This window comes from Lasiodiplodia theobromae (assembly GCF_012971845.1).
Source record: "Lasiodiplodia theobromae strain AM2As chromosome Unknown scaffold_3, whole genome shotgun sequence".
Lineage (NCBI taxonomy): Eukaryota > Fungi > Ascomycota > Dothideomycetes > Botryosphaeriales > Botryosphaeriaceae > Lasiodiplodia > Lasiodiplodia theobromae.
Window position 1 is genome coordinate 716946 of NW_023336519.1, and position 17150 is coordinate 734095.

Genomic DNA, 17150 nt, shown 5'->3' on the forward strand with positions numbered 1-17150 from the left:
GCCGGTGGGCGCTTAATCTCAACTGAGCCGCGCGCCACAGGAAATCCTATCGCCCACCCCATGGCCGTCACCGCGTGCGTCCAATTGTCCCCTTCCACCACGTGCTCCGCCGCGCCGCCCCGCTGACGACCGCGCCTGTGTAGCGTCTACTTCATCGCCGCAGGCCACAATGCGCCGAGCCTGGCCGACCTGACCGATCGCCTTATCCGCGCCTACGACCCGGTGCCCGCCGGCAACTGGGGCCTCCACCACCGCGTCTTCCGCTCCACCCCGCAGAACACCACCGACAAGTCTCCTCCGCACTTCCAACATGTCCTCGGCCTGGGTCACTACCCCGACCGTGCGTTCGTGCACATCGCCGGCCCTGATCAGCAGCCCGAATCCCCACAGGAATCCTCCACAGTTGCCATTCCGCTGCAGCAGATGGAACCGTACAGCCAGCTGCTGAACCTGAAATTCGGCGCTCTATGGATGTACCGGATGGGCTCGCAGGTCACCGCCGGAGCCTCATACTCCCTGGGGGAATTCACTGTGCGCTTGGGCGAGCTGCGCGAGAAGGGCGGCCAGATGGCACTACGCGGGACCGTCGTGTGCATCCAGACAGCGAAACAAGAGTCGGACGACGGGGACTCGTTGCCTGGCCAGGCTGACGCCGACCAGGAGTTGCAGGCGGGTCAGGCGCTGGTCCGCGATGTCTGGTCACGCTTCAGCGTACCTCAAGCCAAGGAAACCATCACCTCCCGCCCGGCTGCCCGTGAGCCTGACGAGCAGGTCTTCGACGAGGTCAGACTTTGGTGCGAGGCACTGCGCTTTCAGAAGTAAAACGGCAAACACTTAGCCCGGCAAGGGCGAAGCCGGCAATTTTCATGTGCGACCCGGAGAGGCCAATGCCATCCTCGACGAATTAGTTAAGACGAAACCCCGACAATGGAAGCTGCATCACTTTGAACACAGCTGCACACTTGTGGCTTGAGTTGCATCACCTGCAATGCATGGCGGCTTTCCCGCCGCACGAAACCTGTAACTTGGGCCATGACCTGTTTCCCGCAGCCCCCCGTGTCAGGCTGGCGCGCGGGCATCAAGGCTCTGCTACTTCGACAGATTCGTATGCAGCACGCTGTACCACCAGTTGCCGTGGCCATGGAGACCAGCAACACCGCCAATGACGCCCAGCTCCCTTCCAACGGCCACCGCTGCCTCCGCCGCCTGGCTATGTGCTTTTCCCAGTCCCACGATTTTGCATACCTTCAGTCCACCCTGGATTGTCTTCGCGGCCTTTATTGTCGATCTTTTTGCAGTAGGGAGGATGTGAGTTTCCAGACAGCATCTTGAGAAGCGGCATGACGGAACGATTGCCCCACAAACCTCGTGCTGTCTGCTTCATTCGTGTTTGACGGCTGCTGTACGAGGATGCTCGCGCCATCAGACACGGTTGCACTACCTTTCCTGTGCATCTTGAACCTAGCGCCTCGCTTAAGCAAAGGAGGTACCTCCGAATGCATCGTTTACCATCCGGCCGCCTGGGAATATTGCAGAACAGCGTTTGGGCCCAATTCTCCCACGAATGAAGTCCTGCCGTCCGATAAACTTACGAATCGCATGCGTGTTCTTGCATTGGTCAAATTGAAGCTGATGTGTTGACAGGTCGAACGGGATCATGGCTGCATGGTACAACATGATACAGCTTTGGATCTTGGCGGTGAGTTAAGTGATACCAGATGGTCAGCAAGCCACCTTAGACGCCACCTCGAGGGATTTCGGGGTTCAACGCTCTCCCCGGGCTTGGGAGGAATAGTTGATCTGGGCCTTTTTCTCTTTTTCCAAGCCTGGTTAGATAAGTAGAAAGCCGTTGGATGGCGGTGGAAGACGCACTGCGTTGAGATTGGTGAAGCCCTACAGCATTGCTATCATGAAGGTGCCAAGCACGGGTGGGGAGGATGAGTGCATGAAGGTATTGGAGCTGTTCGTTTGAGATGTCTTTCAGCTGAGAACTCTCTGTATACAGGCTTGCTAGCCTGTGGTGGTGTAGCTTGCCACCTCGCCGAGACCAACGCTCAAGATGACTTACCAGTGCTTGTGCTTATGAACGAGGCCAAGGGCCAGCCTGATTGCTCTTGTCTACAACATTGTTTCGCTTGTCCTTGGTGCCCGTTGAGGTTGACCTACAGCTGACTCTGTTTTTCATCTTCAGCGTCGCTGGTAACTTGTATTTCCCAGCCCAGTCAAAGTTCTGCTCACTTCCCCCATACCCATTCCCTATCTTGCTTCCGGGCAGCTTTTCCTCGCAGCGCCCGAGGCTCTTCAGCCTATGCCCATGACGTCTTTCCCGTCCTCAAATCACTGGGTGTCACGATCTCGATCGTAGATCAACAGCAATCGCTCACAGCCACCATCGATGATCTCACTCGTATGCATTCATAAAATGCTATGTACACGCCAAACGTCCCCTGCTGCATGAGTTATTTACATTCCGTCATATCCTCCGCTATCTACACAGCTCCTGCCACACTCATCCAACTTTCCTTTTCCCCTCTTTCTCTCTCCGCTCGACCCAAGTTTTCTCCTCCTCTTTCTTCCCTTTTTCACTCCGCGATATACACCCCCTCCTCAAACGCACTCACGTACGCTTCCCCGGGCACGGTCCACTGCTTCAGGGCCTCCCCTTCCGCGCCTTCGATCTGGTCCATCAGCCAGCTGACCATGTTCCCGAAGACGACGCTGCCGGCGGCGTTGAGGTGGGTGCGGTCGTCGCTGTCCAGGTTGTAGGTGTAGGCGTTGTCGGCGCCGATGGCGTTGAGGTAGTCGGTGCTGGCGCGGTTGAGGTCGATGGAGAGGGCCGACGTCGACGCGGCCGCGGCGAGCGTGGCGGCGCGCTGCGCGGCGAGGTTCTCGGTGATGGACGAGTTGGAGGAGCTGTATTGGCGGCGGGAGAGGGGGGTCACGAGGATCTGGACGGAGGGGTGGGGAGTAAGTATTGTGATGAAAGTTCAATGAGAGGGGAAGAAGGAATGGTGAAGAGTGATTTCTGGTGTGGGGTGAGGGATCGCAGGGAAGTGTTTCTGGGTGGAGGTTGAATTCGCGTCATCCTGTTGCGGTTCTTTGAGAACAGACACAGGACTGGTGGAGGAGGTGGTGGTGGTTGTGGCGCTTTACTGCCGTTACTGCCACCTCTTTTGCTCGCGCGATGATGTTGCACTGGTCTGTTTGCAAGAGTTCAATTGCAGAAGGCGATGAAAGTGGGTATAAAAGACGAAAGAGATGTGTTTCTTTTCACATACCGGTTTGCCGCCCGCATCGCGCACATCTTCGACGAACTGCTCAAGATTGGCCGTGTACTCGTCGATGCTGATGCCCTTGTCGGATTTCTGATCATTGTGGCCGAACTGATGGATTTCCAAATGTCGATCGTCAGTGCTCTGTCATATCTTGCCAGGGGTGCGTGGATCGGGGTAAAGAAGCCCTCTCATCCATGGGACAAACGAAAAATATCACCAGCTCCGCCGGGAGTAAAATTCCCCCAAACACATTCCCGTCTACGCCTTCCTTTCGAGAATCACAAGGGGAAAAATAGTTCGGAATGAAAGCCCCAGTCTCACCTGGATCGTCACGTATGGCGTGTATTCGGCCACAGCATCCTTGACCTCCTGGAGCACAGTGTCCCAGTCTCCCCCTTCCCGGAAGCTAACGGTGGTCGCACCGTTGTGGCCGTAATTCTTGCCCGTCGCGCCGTTTTGAAGGGTGGTTTCGAGGAAGCCATTGCCCCAGCCACCACCGTTGGCAGCCTGCACTGCCGTCGTGCTGTCGCCTGCGAGAAAAAAAGCCGCCGGCTTATCCGCTGCTGCAACGGCGGCCAAGGAGGTGACTGCCACGGATCTGGGGGCAGCAAGAGCGCCGGCGGCGCTGCCAAGCAAGAGCGCGGAGAAGAGCATCGTTTTGGTGGTTGCCTAAAGCGGCAAAGACAGGGTAGTAAACGAAGCTGCGGGGGAAAAGAAAGAGAGCAAACAAGGTTCGCGGGAACTACTGTTGCTGTGCCGCATTTTGGTCGACTTTAAAGTCTACCTTGACTTCTTTTTCCCTGGGCGTCATCTCCACCTCGATGAAACGGACCTGGACGGTGCTGCGGGGTGCACGGAGGAATAGTTGCAAACACGGACGCTCGTTTATACGAATACTCGTTTTGAGGTGTGCTCTGCGACAATATCGCCTCCAATCAGCGCGTCGGCGAAACGAAGTTCAGTGGATATTTTAGCCGCTCGGAAACAAATAGCCCGGACCGACGGCCCTGGCGTCCTGGACGAAAGGAAGTTTGGAATCTTTCTGCGACGAGAAGTGAAAGAAAGCCAAATTCGCTGACAGGAAGGAGAAGCGGAGACGGAGTGAAAACGCTCGATTGCTGCTTCCCCATTAGGTACCAAAGGTGAGAAGGGTCCGGCTTGACGTCATGGCGGCGGGCCTACCCGGCGACCGTTGCTCGTTCAGGTCGGTCGAGAGTCTAGACTTTCGGTGTTTAGCGAGACCGACAATATCTCGGTCATGCACAATGATGTGCCTTTCCGCAGGCGCAATGGACATCATCAAGCCGCTGATGGGCTTTCTCCTCGTCGAATCGACCGATCCAGGCTCTACAAGATCTGATCCACCTATGGAGCCTCATCGGAGCCATCACCTTGATGATTCTGGGATGGCTAGACGAACCACCGCGCAGCAACTGTTACACGAATGACGTTGCCGTGCGGCCACAATGGTTCCCCAAATAACCATGTAGCGCTCCAGCCTCGGCGAGCCACACAGGGGTCTAGTTGACTAAACGCCAGATTCTTTGCTTTGCTCCTCGATCCTCTTCAGTTTCGCGATTCGTGCGCCTGGTGATTGCCCGTCGCGAAGGGTCCCAGCGAAGGCGGGAGGCGAAAGCACCACGGATCCAGGCATGCTGACGACATCCAGTGTACCGTGATCACCACCACGCTGCCGCATCCTGACAGTCGAAAACCTTACCGTTCACATGAACCGCAATCTTTCCCATTGGGCCTCAACGCGGCCAGGCGCGATGGTGGCGGGCGCTTGCTTACCGCTCCCTCAGCCAACCTCTCGTATGGTCCTGCACGCTGCTCCCTGTACGCCGCCACCACAGATGCGGGCATCAAACTCTGCTCTGTGCCGTCCATGAGATTGCGATTCGAGGGCAAGGCAGCCATCTCCTCGTCCGGAACCAGCGCCGATCGTCGACGATTTGTAGTGCCCTCTAGAGACGCAGAACCGATGTGACACCGCGCTATTTGCCTAGCATTTGGGCCGTGAGAGACGTGACCATGGCAGTTTGAGGAAGTCGATGGCCTGATTCTCCTGGATTCGCATTGGAAAAGCGCTAGCGGGCACGGCTCGACTGTCGTACTGCATCTCAAGTTGCTGAGGTCCAGGCTCTTGCCTGATGCGTCTCTGTTACGGTACTTTCTGGTATTTGGTATTGTTAGATCATGTCTTACCGTGTTTGAAGCTGCTGCAGTTTCGCTGTTTATTGAAACAAAGGAAAAGGGGGATCTGCCAGAACCGAGCTCGAGAGAGCATGCTTCCCACCTTTGAGCCATTTCTCTAGATCCTGAAGTACGAGCATGAAATCTTAAGCGATTCAATCACTTCTCGCTCTCGCCTGTAGCCTCCAGATGTACCCACAAAGACGGGGCCAAACATACGACCCATGTAAACGCCGCTGACATACCATCCCTCAAACTTATAGGCTTCTCTACCACATCATGCAGGTGATTTAGCTACATTCTTAAGCTTCTACCTCATGACAAAAGACATGACCGCGCCAAAGACAAATCAACCACCTCCATACCCTCATCTAGAGGTCAACGGTCACGCACTTGCAGTGCTGGTCGACTTAGAGATGCTGAATCATTATAACTCCCGAGCATGAAGCTCGAATATATCATTAGTGAATTCAATCCACTCTTGCAGGACCCGGCGAATCGAGCCTTCCAAGACCTTCTGCCCTTCCGAACCGACTAAGAGTAACGTGGATGAAACCCGGCGATGTGCTTCTAGAGCTCTAGAATCGATTAAATGGTTTCTTTGAGTACCAGCCAGAGAGAGACCGTGGACTGTATTTAACTATGCGTTCCATCAACCTCAAACTATGTACCAAATCAATCGCTGAATTTGGGTGGGTGGTGTTGGTGTTTGAATTCGGAGCTAGGTCCGTCTTCCCATCCGCGTCCGCTTCCGCTTCCGCCTCCGCAACCTTACCTCTTCCCCCTCCTTGATAAGCACCAGGCTTGTGGACACGGAAGTTCGGACATTCGTTGGCAACGGAATCCTCGCTTAACGGGGTGCACATGATCTCGTTGCCAGAAAATGCCCGAACTTCCGTATCCTCAAGCCGGCACCCACTCGCAGCTCCACTGTCCGTCTTACATCAAGGGTCTATTCTCTCAAGAATAGGGTATAACAGAATATAGACAAACTAGGTCGCGACTCGTGTTCCAGCTTTGCCTCCTCGCTTATTAATTGCTCGTTGACAGCCTTGGAGCCGCGAGACTTTGGCTTGCAGCCTCTCTTGCTCACTGCATGAGCTGTTGATTTTCTACGGTAGGTTTGGGGGAGCCGAAAGCTGCGAGCTGCACTTCGGAGTGTTCCGGATAAGCGGCAATTTTACGCCGCAACGATATCTCTTATGCTAGAGCTTCATGTCGAAGTGGGTCCTTGCGTGACCTGGATCAAATGGGATAAGCATTCCGACCGGCCCAAGGTCGGGGTTCCTGGAGGGGAAAGCCCAGCGTTCGGTATGAGCCGAGTCTCAAACTGCCACTAAAAAGATCGCCAGTAGATCGTTAAAATGCAAAACCTCACTTTACCGTGTTGATACTTGTTGAGAGGTCAACGGTGCTTACGCACGTTCAATCAGCCTTTCCTCCTAGCTTTAGAAGATTGCTTCAACTAAGAGAGGGTTGAACAATTCCTCCTGGAATGATCAAGGGAGTTCCAGTTCTAAGGGGCATTCTTCAGAAGTCATGTGCGGATTCTGCATCTGGGAAGCTCTTGACGCCTCTCAATGCTGACATACTTCGATAGATCGATGCGAGACGACCAAAAGCGCAACTACCTATTTTATCTAACGCCAAGAGGCAAATAAAGGAAACAATGTTTTGAAAGTCCCATGCTCGATGATTTGTGGAGCTGGGTTCGTTAGTGTGCGCATTATACCGCCAGATCCGGCACGGATCTTGGCCCATCAGCCGTTGTGGCCTTCATATGTGCATTTGAAACGAGACAACGGCGGAAATAAAGAGTTTCCTGAACTGCGGCGTTCGCGTGAAGCTCACATTCCGCAATGGATCCCTTGGCTCAACCGGCCTCGTACGCGAAGTGGGTCCACCCTGGCTCCCAATTGGCCGATTTCAACAAAGATCAACCGGACGTTTTCCCGCGATAGTGTGCATGGTGTTGCTTGTGATGTGAACACATGGCGCCACGTAGTCAGTGGCTTGTCTTGGTTCTACCCGAACCGAATATACTGGAACTCGGTACCGAGGCCATGGTGCCGACATGACATCCGAGTGCAAGGTTTCGATGTTAAGATATTAGAGAGCTGGGCAAATCGCGAAACCTCAAGTGTGGCGGATATCGTCGGCCCAAAATGGTGCAGATAGTCGCGCAACTTTCCTCGCTGTGTTGCTCGACTATCTCTCCTGTCGTCGCTCCCTGTTGCTATATCATATCCTCATATACCTTCTTGATCTTAAGATCTCTCCGTCCTATCTTCGAAACCCTATTCAATTGCAGATATGCGTGCTAAGCATCATATCGTGACTGATGCCCAACGAAGACACGTGGCACTGCTAGTAGAGTGAACGCAGTGAGAGGAACTAATTCGGTTTCGACTTCCAATCGATGAATGATGTTGCGTGACTATTTTTCTCCGACTCTCATCAGCATACCGTCGCAGTTTAACCCCAGGAATGTCTAGGATTTCAATGACGTCGTCCGCTTCGGAGATGTCTCTAGTATGTTGAAAGGTGCTTTCGAACTCCGACAGGGATTGATCCGATAGGACGATGAAAATATGATGGGGACGTGAATCCCGAGGGCTACAGAGCGTTGATGCTGACAACGCAGCTGCTTATCAATATAAAGAAGGATTATTCCGGTAATCCCTGTTATAGGACAAGGGGAGCTCTAGATTTTCTATGCCTCTATGTAAATTCCCCTAGACCGCAGGTGCTCGTAACCCTCGCTCCTAGAAAGCGACAGTGCCGCAATTTGCCATCAGCAATCGCGATAAGTTACTAATGTGGCACTCCCCAACATATTCTTACATACTGTTTCTTACGGGCGCCAAAGCGATCGTCGATTCGAAGACAAGCCGCTTGGCACATATGCAGCCCTTCGAAATGGCCTGCATTTGCATGGGGAGTTCGCCACTTTATTCTTAGCATTGTGTCGAGCGCTGAACCGAGAGGACTGACATGGCTGGAACGCACCCGGTCAGTATTACTCTACCCAAGATCTTCAGTTCGCTGACCGTGGAGCCCGGGAATAGGAAATAAGAATCAGGAGGCGGCCTCGCATTGTGTGGGGCGTTAGAACATGGTTACTCATGTCATTGGGCCACCAACCAACATTCTCCGGGTGAGGGAGATTCTCCTGAAGACATCGCCTTCAACCCCAATGTGACTCCCTAAGACATCGCCCCTGGAGATATCTTAAGTTCGGCGACAGCTATGACGTCTAATGGAAGCCTTTCAGCCCCCCTTATTCGACTTCGCTAATTCTTGATCCTCCCTCCACAGACAACTTACCTCCTGGCTAAGCAACGCTCTGGGCTTTGTAACCATATGAGATTCTTAAGTTCTGTAGCCGGTCCAGAAGGCCTGAAGTCAACATGGAACGTTCTTTCATAAGAAGCGCCATCTAGCGAGCTCCCATATGCATCCTCGTGGGAAAGTCAGTCTCGTCATATTACACTAGCGAGTCAAACGCCAACCCTACGAGTTCAGGATAGCCAACGAAACAATCATTCGCTTCCTCCCGCAACCACAAGAAACGCATGTGTAGACCTCCGAATGCCGCTTGTGAGCTTCGAGCCTCCTATTCGCTCCTCTAGACGACATCGTATGGAAGAACTCGGACAATGATTGAAACAGCGACATCTGATTTTTGCTCGCTTTATTGATGGAGCAAGATATATCATACAGGCGAGATCTTATGGATCTCTGGGAGACAGTGGAGGCCAAAATTCACGCAGCGGTTTCTTACTAAATCGCCCTAGAACGTGAAAGATCTCGGAATGACCAGTACAAGAGGAGCTGGTGACCGAACGGATAATATAAGGGGTTTTCGGCCAAAGGAGATGTGCCCTCCTTCGTTGTACTGTCAAAGGCTTGTTGCGCTTTCGCAGGTCCACGCATCTCTCTCGACGTCACCCAAAAGGTGAATCGGGTCAAATCAACACAAATCAGTGAAATTGATTCCAAACTAATCATGTACAGCAGGCTATGATGGAGGGAAAGTACTTGTCAAGCAAATGATCAATGCGATTCAATTTGCACATAGGCTGCACGCATTTTGCATTTGTTGAATACTCGGTCTTGCGTGCCTGAGATTCTCTATAACCGCCTCTCTTAATGGATGAATCATAACTTCAAACGAACCTTACGGTGAAACATGTGCAGTTGAAGCATGCCAATCGCCTTCCCGTCTAAAACCATCGACAACATGTGAAAATCACGATGGTAGACTAGAGTTTCTACTATTCACGTAACTTTCCGTCAGAGAAGTTTAGTTTATTTGGTTGAGAACCTCTAAAGCCATTCCAAGAGGCTAGCTTTAGTGATATTCCCAACAGGTTAAGCCAATATGTGCTGTAGGTGAATTTTCGGCGCATCACTCGGTCTCAATCATACGGACTCGTACCGCGAAGAAAATGGTTCATCATGGTGTGCGAGGCGGCGGGAGTAGAGGGTAAAAGGTTAGCCGATGTTCTCTCTCCACTGTTCTTCATCGAGATAAAGCCCTTGAAAAACGAATAAAAAGTGGATCGGCGTCCATAAGAAACAGATTTCGCAACCTTGCAAAACCTAGGCGAAGTCTAAGTCCGTCGGCCCCGAGGCGAAATAGTAGCGCGGCGAGGCTGGCGGCTGACGCAGGTCCTTCCGCTGAGCCACCCGGAGGAGCAGGGCGAGCAATCACAAGGCAGGAAAGAGCGTGAAGAAACGAAAAACAAATCGTCGGTTTCCGAAGTCTCAGACATGCCCCCACCCTCCTCCAAATCGCGACATCGACTGCTCGAACCTAGCTTCCCCCGAGTCATTCCCTAATTCTTCGCATTCCTTAGCAAGACCGAACTCTATCTGGCTCTGTTTAGAGTTTTATATGTCTTAAAAACGACGATGGACCAAGAGCGACACAATCAGCCCCCAGCCTCCGATTCAACCCCACGACAACATCCAATCGCCGTTCCTCGGACCTAGTTCCGCAATTTTTTCCCTTTTCTAGCCACCTTGCGTTTTTGTTTTTTCTTCCCTGCTCCCCAAGAACACGTCCCACCCTCGCTTACAAATGAAATGGCTAACAACACCCGCGGCAAAGAAAGTCTTTCCGGGTGGCACACTCTCGCTTCTCCACCACCGGCACGGCGCTTGGATGAGGTGAGCTGGAAAATGGGCGGGACAGCGCCGCCCACTTCCCACCCCACTCCTTCCTGCCGCTTTGTCTTTTTTTTGTCCCCTTCCTCCCACCTTCCCCCCCCGTCCCTTGCTCGACCCCGGCGTGTGTGGGAGTCGGTCCCGCTTCCCCGCATGGGTCAGGCTGGCCTTCTTCCTCCCTAACGCCGGGGAATGGAGCGCGGGAACTGCTGGGCGGAAGGACGGGTGGACCGGGTGTGGAGACATGCAGGCGAAAAGGTAAGATGTAACAGGGATGCTCTGATGGGCGCGATGCATGCGGGTGTGTGGAGTCCGCACGCTTGGGTTATGTGTGTTTGTGTGTGACTATGAGAACGGGGAATGGCGGATGCATATCATGTGTATGTGTGTGCACACCTGGGCTGAGATCCGGAGAAAAGAGAAAACGAGAGAGAAGGAGAGCAAGGAAGATACTCCATTTCCATTTTCCTCATCGCTTGTGACAGCTGGATGTTGCGTGGAATCATGCAAGATGCAAAAGCAAGCCTTGCATTGTAATCCCCCAACGACTTCGCCGGACAGTGCGTGAAACAGAAGTCAGCGGTGTGAATGTTGGATTGCGGATAAATTGGCTATGCTGATCTACAACATGGCTTCAAACATGAGGGGAGCTGTACCAGTGAATGGGAAACAACCCCCCGGCTTGGTGGCTTGGGAGTGAATGATGCCCAAGATGATCGTCTCGAACTAACTGTAGCTACCCGTCGCAAAGATGCTTGTCACATCCGCATTTTGGCTCCTATATGGCTGGCTGACAATTTCGAGCGGGAGGGGATCGTCGAGGAAGAGAGGCGGAGAACGGTAGAGAGAAAGGCCCCACATGGCAGGGGGCTGTGGATTGAAGCGGGCATCAAGGGAAAGGGAACTAGCATTTCTCTGGTCCAGCTAGCGGAAAGTGACAGGGGGGAGCCCTAGTTTGGCGACAGATATGTACACCAAATAAAGCCCAAGATGACGGGCGTTAGCGGCGGCTGAACGGCCCCGGCCGCAATTCCCCCTCTCAACGGCCGGTAAACTTTCAAAGATCCTCTCGCCCCGGTGTTGGTGCCGCCTCAAAGTCAATGTTCAGATGGAAGGCAGATCGTTGCTCAGTCTGTAGTTGCGAATGTTAGTTCCGCTAACGCAGTGGCTGGTGATCCATCATCGCCGATGGATGGCAATAAGGATGCAGATGGGCACCAGGGAACCATCATCCGATGGGGCCTGCTGTATAGTCAAATGTGGAGATAACCTTCGGTTGCTGGGGCTTGATGAGGTGAGGTGAGTTGCGCGGCCTTCCCAGCATGCCAGTGCGAGATCTGCAGTGGCACAACAGTATGGATCCTGCGCCTTTAGACTGGTCTCGACCGCAGCCCAGCCACACGGGGCGCCTCTCCGTCAAGATAGAGCGTGCGTCCGCAGCGCGGGAACATCGATGTGTGTAGCAGGACAGGGCAGGGCTCCGGCCAGCCCTTGCCTGCGGCGGAAACGTTTCTACGATAACATCGGGTCTCACAGGATTGGCTGTAGCGCGGTGCATAGGCGCCCCTATCCAACTCGTAACTGCGTGCCTCATGCGAGGAGCGGGTTTCTGAGCTCGCTGCAGGCGATGCGGGAACGTGGAGGAGCAAGCTGCAGGATGATGTCAGTGCAGCCCCGGCAGTCCCGTGCCAAGGCGTTGCTCAAAGTCGCCGTCGCCTACCTCCTGGTCGAGTAAAACCCCATCTCCTCCGTGCCACCACCAAACGTTGATTTCGATCTCATCATTATGGCCTGACGTCAAGGCCGAAAGTAGCGTAGAGACGGTGTAATCGAAGGAGGCGTGACAGCACGCATTACACATTGCTAGCGCCCAGCGTAGCTCTGCCATGATGATGCATGGTGCTGGTGCTGATGCGCTGTCGGTCCCGGCATTGTGTGCTTGCCCCTGTGGCCCCGCTCGCATGCTCGTTTCATTCCAAGCGGCAGTCCGCTGCAGCCATCTAGTTCTTTGGAACGGCCAGCGGAGAGGGAGGTGGGAATTTGCATTGCTGACCCCGCTCCGTCCAATCTGATTGGAGAGGCATTGCCTGTGTGATCAGGGAGGTCGATCCTGCCAGCGGCAAAGAGATGGCCATCGAAATCCGACCTGCCGTCTGTGAACCATTTGTCGGGGGGAGCTCCGGCGGCGAAAGCTGCCTGTGACACAGCCATGCCCACCAATCTAACTTCGGGATTTCGCAAGCTGTTTGACGATGTGTTAGAAGTCCGCAATACGACTAAGTTCGCCAGCTATGTCGGTGCTCAGGTTCAATCAGGGCGCACACCTACCTGTTGAGGCATCAGCTTGTCAACTCACACCCTGAGAGCCTATTCACGAGCGTTTCCTTCGATTCCGGAATGTAGAGCTGCTGAAAGCAGTGTGCTGTGTTGAATATAATCGTTCTTGCAACACTGCGTCGGGAACGGGATCATGAAAGCCTTCAGTACTGCCGAGGGTCTGGTTAAGATGACCTGTAGAGTGAGAAGCAAGCCAATATATGCACTTACGGAACGCCATTTCAGCTCGGTAGAAAAAAAGAAACTCTGTAGTGTGGGGGCATCGCATATCTCAGCTCCCACCACAGGTGGGCGTCTCAGACCACTGTGGAGCAAGGGTCACTTCTCACAGACGCGCCCAGCACGGTAGTTGGTCTAAATACCTAGTGTTTGATGGGTGATCCGAAGGTCGGGGCCACTTCCCATGTAGCGTTGGGCTGATATGCAAAAGGACATGTCGCATCTCTGCTCGGAGCTCCCGTCCCTGGAGTTGCCTCAGTTCTAGGCCCGGAGACATGGAGGCCTCCGATTCGAACAGCACCAGGCTAGCGAGCCTCGTTGGGCAGCACTAGACTGTCTTGTACTGATATGAGACGTGTACTCCGTGGTTGTGGGGAGAGTGGGCCTTGGTGTGCAGGCTTTGCTTTCAGCCGAATGTGGCATACGGTCGACTCAACCAGTTATGTTTGATTCGGAGAATTCTCTCCGCCCGGAGACTCAGTGTTCGATCAGGGATTGACCCAGGCGCTTGCTGACGGAGCAAGTTCCGATGAAGGGAAGGCGTGTCTCACTGCCAACCCGGTTCATGGTTAGTAGAAGACCCTGATCATGTCAGCTGTGCGGATGTGCCTGCCTAGACGAACTATCCTTCAAGCAAGCCAACAGCGCTAAAAGTCTTCACGCCTGTGAGCTAAATTTAAGATGTGTTGCGCAGCAGCAGATCAAAACGTGGCAGGAGGTACAGCATCTGAGAATAACTCCTATTCAAACCCATATAGATATCCAAAGCTATGCATTGCTCCCGTAAGATATGCTCGTCAAGAACAAGGAAACAGGAACAAGAGGAATAATCAACCTTCCTTTTTTGTTTAATGAGACAGATGCCCTCAAAGCAAGGGAAACAGAAGCTTTTGTAGGCATTAAAATCGGCATTCCGGGTTACCAGCCCCGGATGACGGTTGTACAACCCACACCATACGCCATCATGTTGGATAACAAGAGAGGTGAGAAGAAGGGGAATGTTGCAGAAGGAAGCAAGCTGGCCGTTGACTAACGTCATCATCAAAAGCGGTCAGCCGTCTCTGTAGCAGGCCAGAACAAACGCCAAGGAGAGTAGGAGAAGAATTGTCCGAGGCAGAAAGCCTAGCGGCACTGTTGGACATAGGTCTGAAGGTCCGGGAAGTCATGCATGTTGAGAATGGTCTTCTTGACGACAGCCTTGACCTCCGGCTTCTGCTCGTCAGAAACACCGCGGACCTTGGGAATTCCCCATTGCTCTCGGATGCGATAGTAGGCGCAGGTGAGTCCGCCAGCTGTTCGCTCCTGGTCGGGGTACGTTGGCCAGAGGCCCGCTTCTTGGTGACGTCGCTTTTGGCCGGCAGGGAATCGGTCGCGAAACTCTTTCTCGATCTCCTTCCAGGTCATACCGCGCAAGATGGCACAGACCATGATGAATGCACGCTCTTCCTCGCCATAGGTGTGGCGGGGCTCGCGACGAGGAGTATCGGCACGGCTGTTCCTAGATGAGCCACCTGGAGAGCCCTGGTGGTAGGTTGAGGGTGAGTCAGGGTCCGAGGTATCGATGAACTCGCTCTCGGAGTAATTTGTGCTTCCTGCGGTGCTCGGCCGCCTGTAGTTTGCTGCTGAGTTGACCGAGGTCCATGGAGAGTGCTGGGAAGAAGCGGCAGCGTATGCGCCAGAGTACTGGGTCTGGACGTGGTGGCCACGAACAGGAAGCGGCTGCTGGTTGTACTCTGCACTATAGCCATAGTGGGCATAGCCGGCAGAGTGGTACGAGCTCTGGCTGGCTCTGTTTGGGGCTGAGCGGCTGCCTGGCGCAACAAAGTCGAGAGACATTCTCTCCAGACCGCGAGAGTCTGGGCTCTGCGCGCCAGCCCTGGAGTGGCCATCAATGGGAGAAGAACTCGTGGAACTGTTGCGGCTGCCATTGGATGGAGGGGTGGATGAATCCTCGTTGAGGATGTTCCGGAGGTTGCTCATAACGGATGAGGCGACGGGAGGGTAAACAAAGTTTAGGCAGGCAGAGTCAAGCAGGGCGGGTGAGGAAACGATTGACGTGATCCTTGAAGCGGGTGCTATGGGCTGAACCTTAATTGAGTAGAGAGGTGGAAGGAGGAATCGAGGGCTGATGGTGTGTTCAGGGTCCAACCGAGCAGCTCTTAAAATACCTACCGAGCAGCACGTCTCGCAAGAGTTATCAAAGCATTGATCTGGTCGACCCAGGGCTGTCGACCCTGTGTAACCGATGCAAACTTGTAAACCTCGAGAGAAAAAGCAGATGTGTGATCCACGGACGCATGCTTCTGCAGCCATCCGCTGGCCTATACCCCTACCACCAACAACCCCAGTCAGGGACGCTGTCCCTCCAGAGATGCTTTTTGTGTGAAGAAAATCGGCGCGCTCGCCTTTCCAGGCAAAAGGCCCTGGCCCCGGGCCAATCTAATCGGATCTGGCGAAAACGCAGATTACGTCGATCCGCCCGTCCAGCTGCTCGTATCTTCACGTTCAGCCTCGCCGCTTCAGCAGGCGAGTCTCCGCAGAAACCCACGCCAGGAGGGGTGGGCGGCTGGAGGGGCCTGTGAGCTGGCATATGCCGGTGGCGAGATCGGCAAGAGGCCAGAAAAGGCGGGAAGCAGCCACATTGGTGGACGGAGGATGCGTCCCCAGACGAGTTTTGCGAGCAGAGCATGCGATCTTGGCCTCATGAGCGGCAAGCCGCATTCCAGGGCTGGCAGCACCCCCGTCAGTACCGAAGTTCAGCGGGCCTGGGGGCAGCTGCAAGAGGGCGCTGCAAGGCCACGCCGAGGCACCCGTTTCGGAGAGTATGGGAGGCGGTCATTAACGTCCAGGCGTGTAACGCTCTGGAAGGCGGCAGGGGCCGGGGAGCTGAGAGGAAATAGCGCCGAGAGAGCGGTGATTGGGCGCGGGGCGTCGAGACATGGTCCCCGAAATCATGCCCAAAATGCAGGCGCTGCATTCCGGTGACACAGGCAAAGGTGAGGTACAGGTGTAGTGGAGGGCCAACGGGCTGCTGACTCGCGACGGCCGTTTCGAGCGGGTCATGATGTCAAGGCGGGCCAGACCACGTGCGACTGCTGGGGACATTGCAGCGTGTAGACAGATTCCTGGGAGAAGTCCTTCTTCATCACTGCCGTGCCCGTGAGCCCGGGTGGGCGCGGCCAACGGCTGGCGGGCGGCGACGGATCAGCGTTCCTGGCGCGACGCAGATGCTGGTGTCGCACATCAGGAGCTAACGGCGCAGTCGAGGCGCATACGGGGCCGGGGCCGGGGCAGGGAGCTGTGCTGGAGCCGCGCAGGCCCTGTAAACGGTTTGTTGCAGAGCCAGCCGGGCGGCGCAGGCATCGTATCGTAAGCCGGTCATCCGTCAAATTTCGCGGGATGCATGGTGCGATAGCTCGCAGTCATGAAGAGTAAATTGCGGCGCTGGGGCGAGCCGGGGAAGCTGATGCTGGCATCCCGATGATCGTTGCGAGGGAGCGCGCGTCTGGGGGACGGGCAGCGTCCTTTGCTGCGACAGGGAGAGGCGTGTGCGGTGCGCTCTTGCACAGCATGCGCGCTGCGTTGCTTTTGCAGCGCTGCATCCATCAGCCCGCATGCACCGCAGCACTTGGATGCCCGCGCCAGGCCAATGCACCCTCTGCAGGGCGCCTGCGCGGCTCTGTTCCGCCGCTGGGGATAGCAACGGCGTCTCGGAATCGGCTCACGTGATTTTGACCTGAACCTGTGCATGCTCACCGACGGCCAATCCCGGCCTGCAGCTGTACTCCTCAGCACTCTCGTCGATTGTGCTCGGAAAGTATGGGCGACGGTTCCTCGGCTTGCTTGCTGCCTGTGTTCAGTGAGTCGTCGCATCATCCTCCAGTTGAACCGTTCTTTTGTTTTTGATTTTCCTTCAACGGCAGCAGGGTGATGTCGCTCATGCGTCAATCT

The 17150-nt window shown here is 54.6% G+C and overlaps 3 protein-coding genes across 3 annotated transcripts; 1 reads left to right on the forward strand and 2 right to left on the reverse strand.

Annotated features, from left to right (window-relative positions):
- Window positions 1-60: 60 nt before the first annotated feature.
- On the forward strand, window positions 61-822 carry LTHEOB_1173 (Mediator complex subunit med20; the record flags this gene model as incomplete). The annotated part of the gene is made up of 2 exons (XM_035508518.1): window positions 61-74; window positions 144-822. 2 exons carry the CDS (start codon window positions 61-63, stop codon window positions 820-822), a joined length of 693 nt encoding a protein of 230 aa, XP_035367520.1.
- Window positions 823-2582: 1760 nt separating this feature from the next.
- On the reverse strand, window positions 2583-3929 carry LTHEOB_1174 (Gdsl-like lipase acylhydrolase; the record flags this gene model as incomplete). Its single annotated transcript, XM_035508529.1, has 3 exons — window positions 2583-2948; window positions 3279-3383; window positions 3597-3929. The coding sequence occupies 3 exons, from the start codon at window positions 3927-3929 to the stop codon at window positions 2583-2585; spliced, it is 804 nt and encodes a 267-aa protein (XP_035367521.1).
- Window positions 3930-14321: 10392 nt separating this feature from the next.
- On the reverse strand, window positions 14322-15179 carry LTHEOB_1175 (uncharacterized protein; the record flags this gene model as incomplete). Its single annotated transcript, XM_035508540.1, has 1 exon — window positions 14322-15179. One exon carries the CDS (start codon window positions 15177-15179, stop codon window positions 14322-14324), a length of 858 nt encoding a protein of 285 aa, XP_035367522.1.
- Window positions 15180-17150: the final 1971 nt, after the last annotated feature.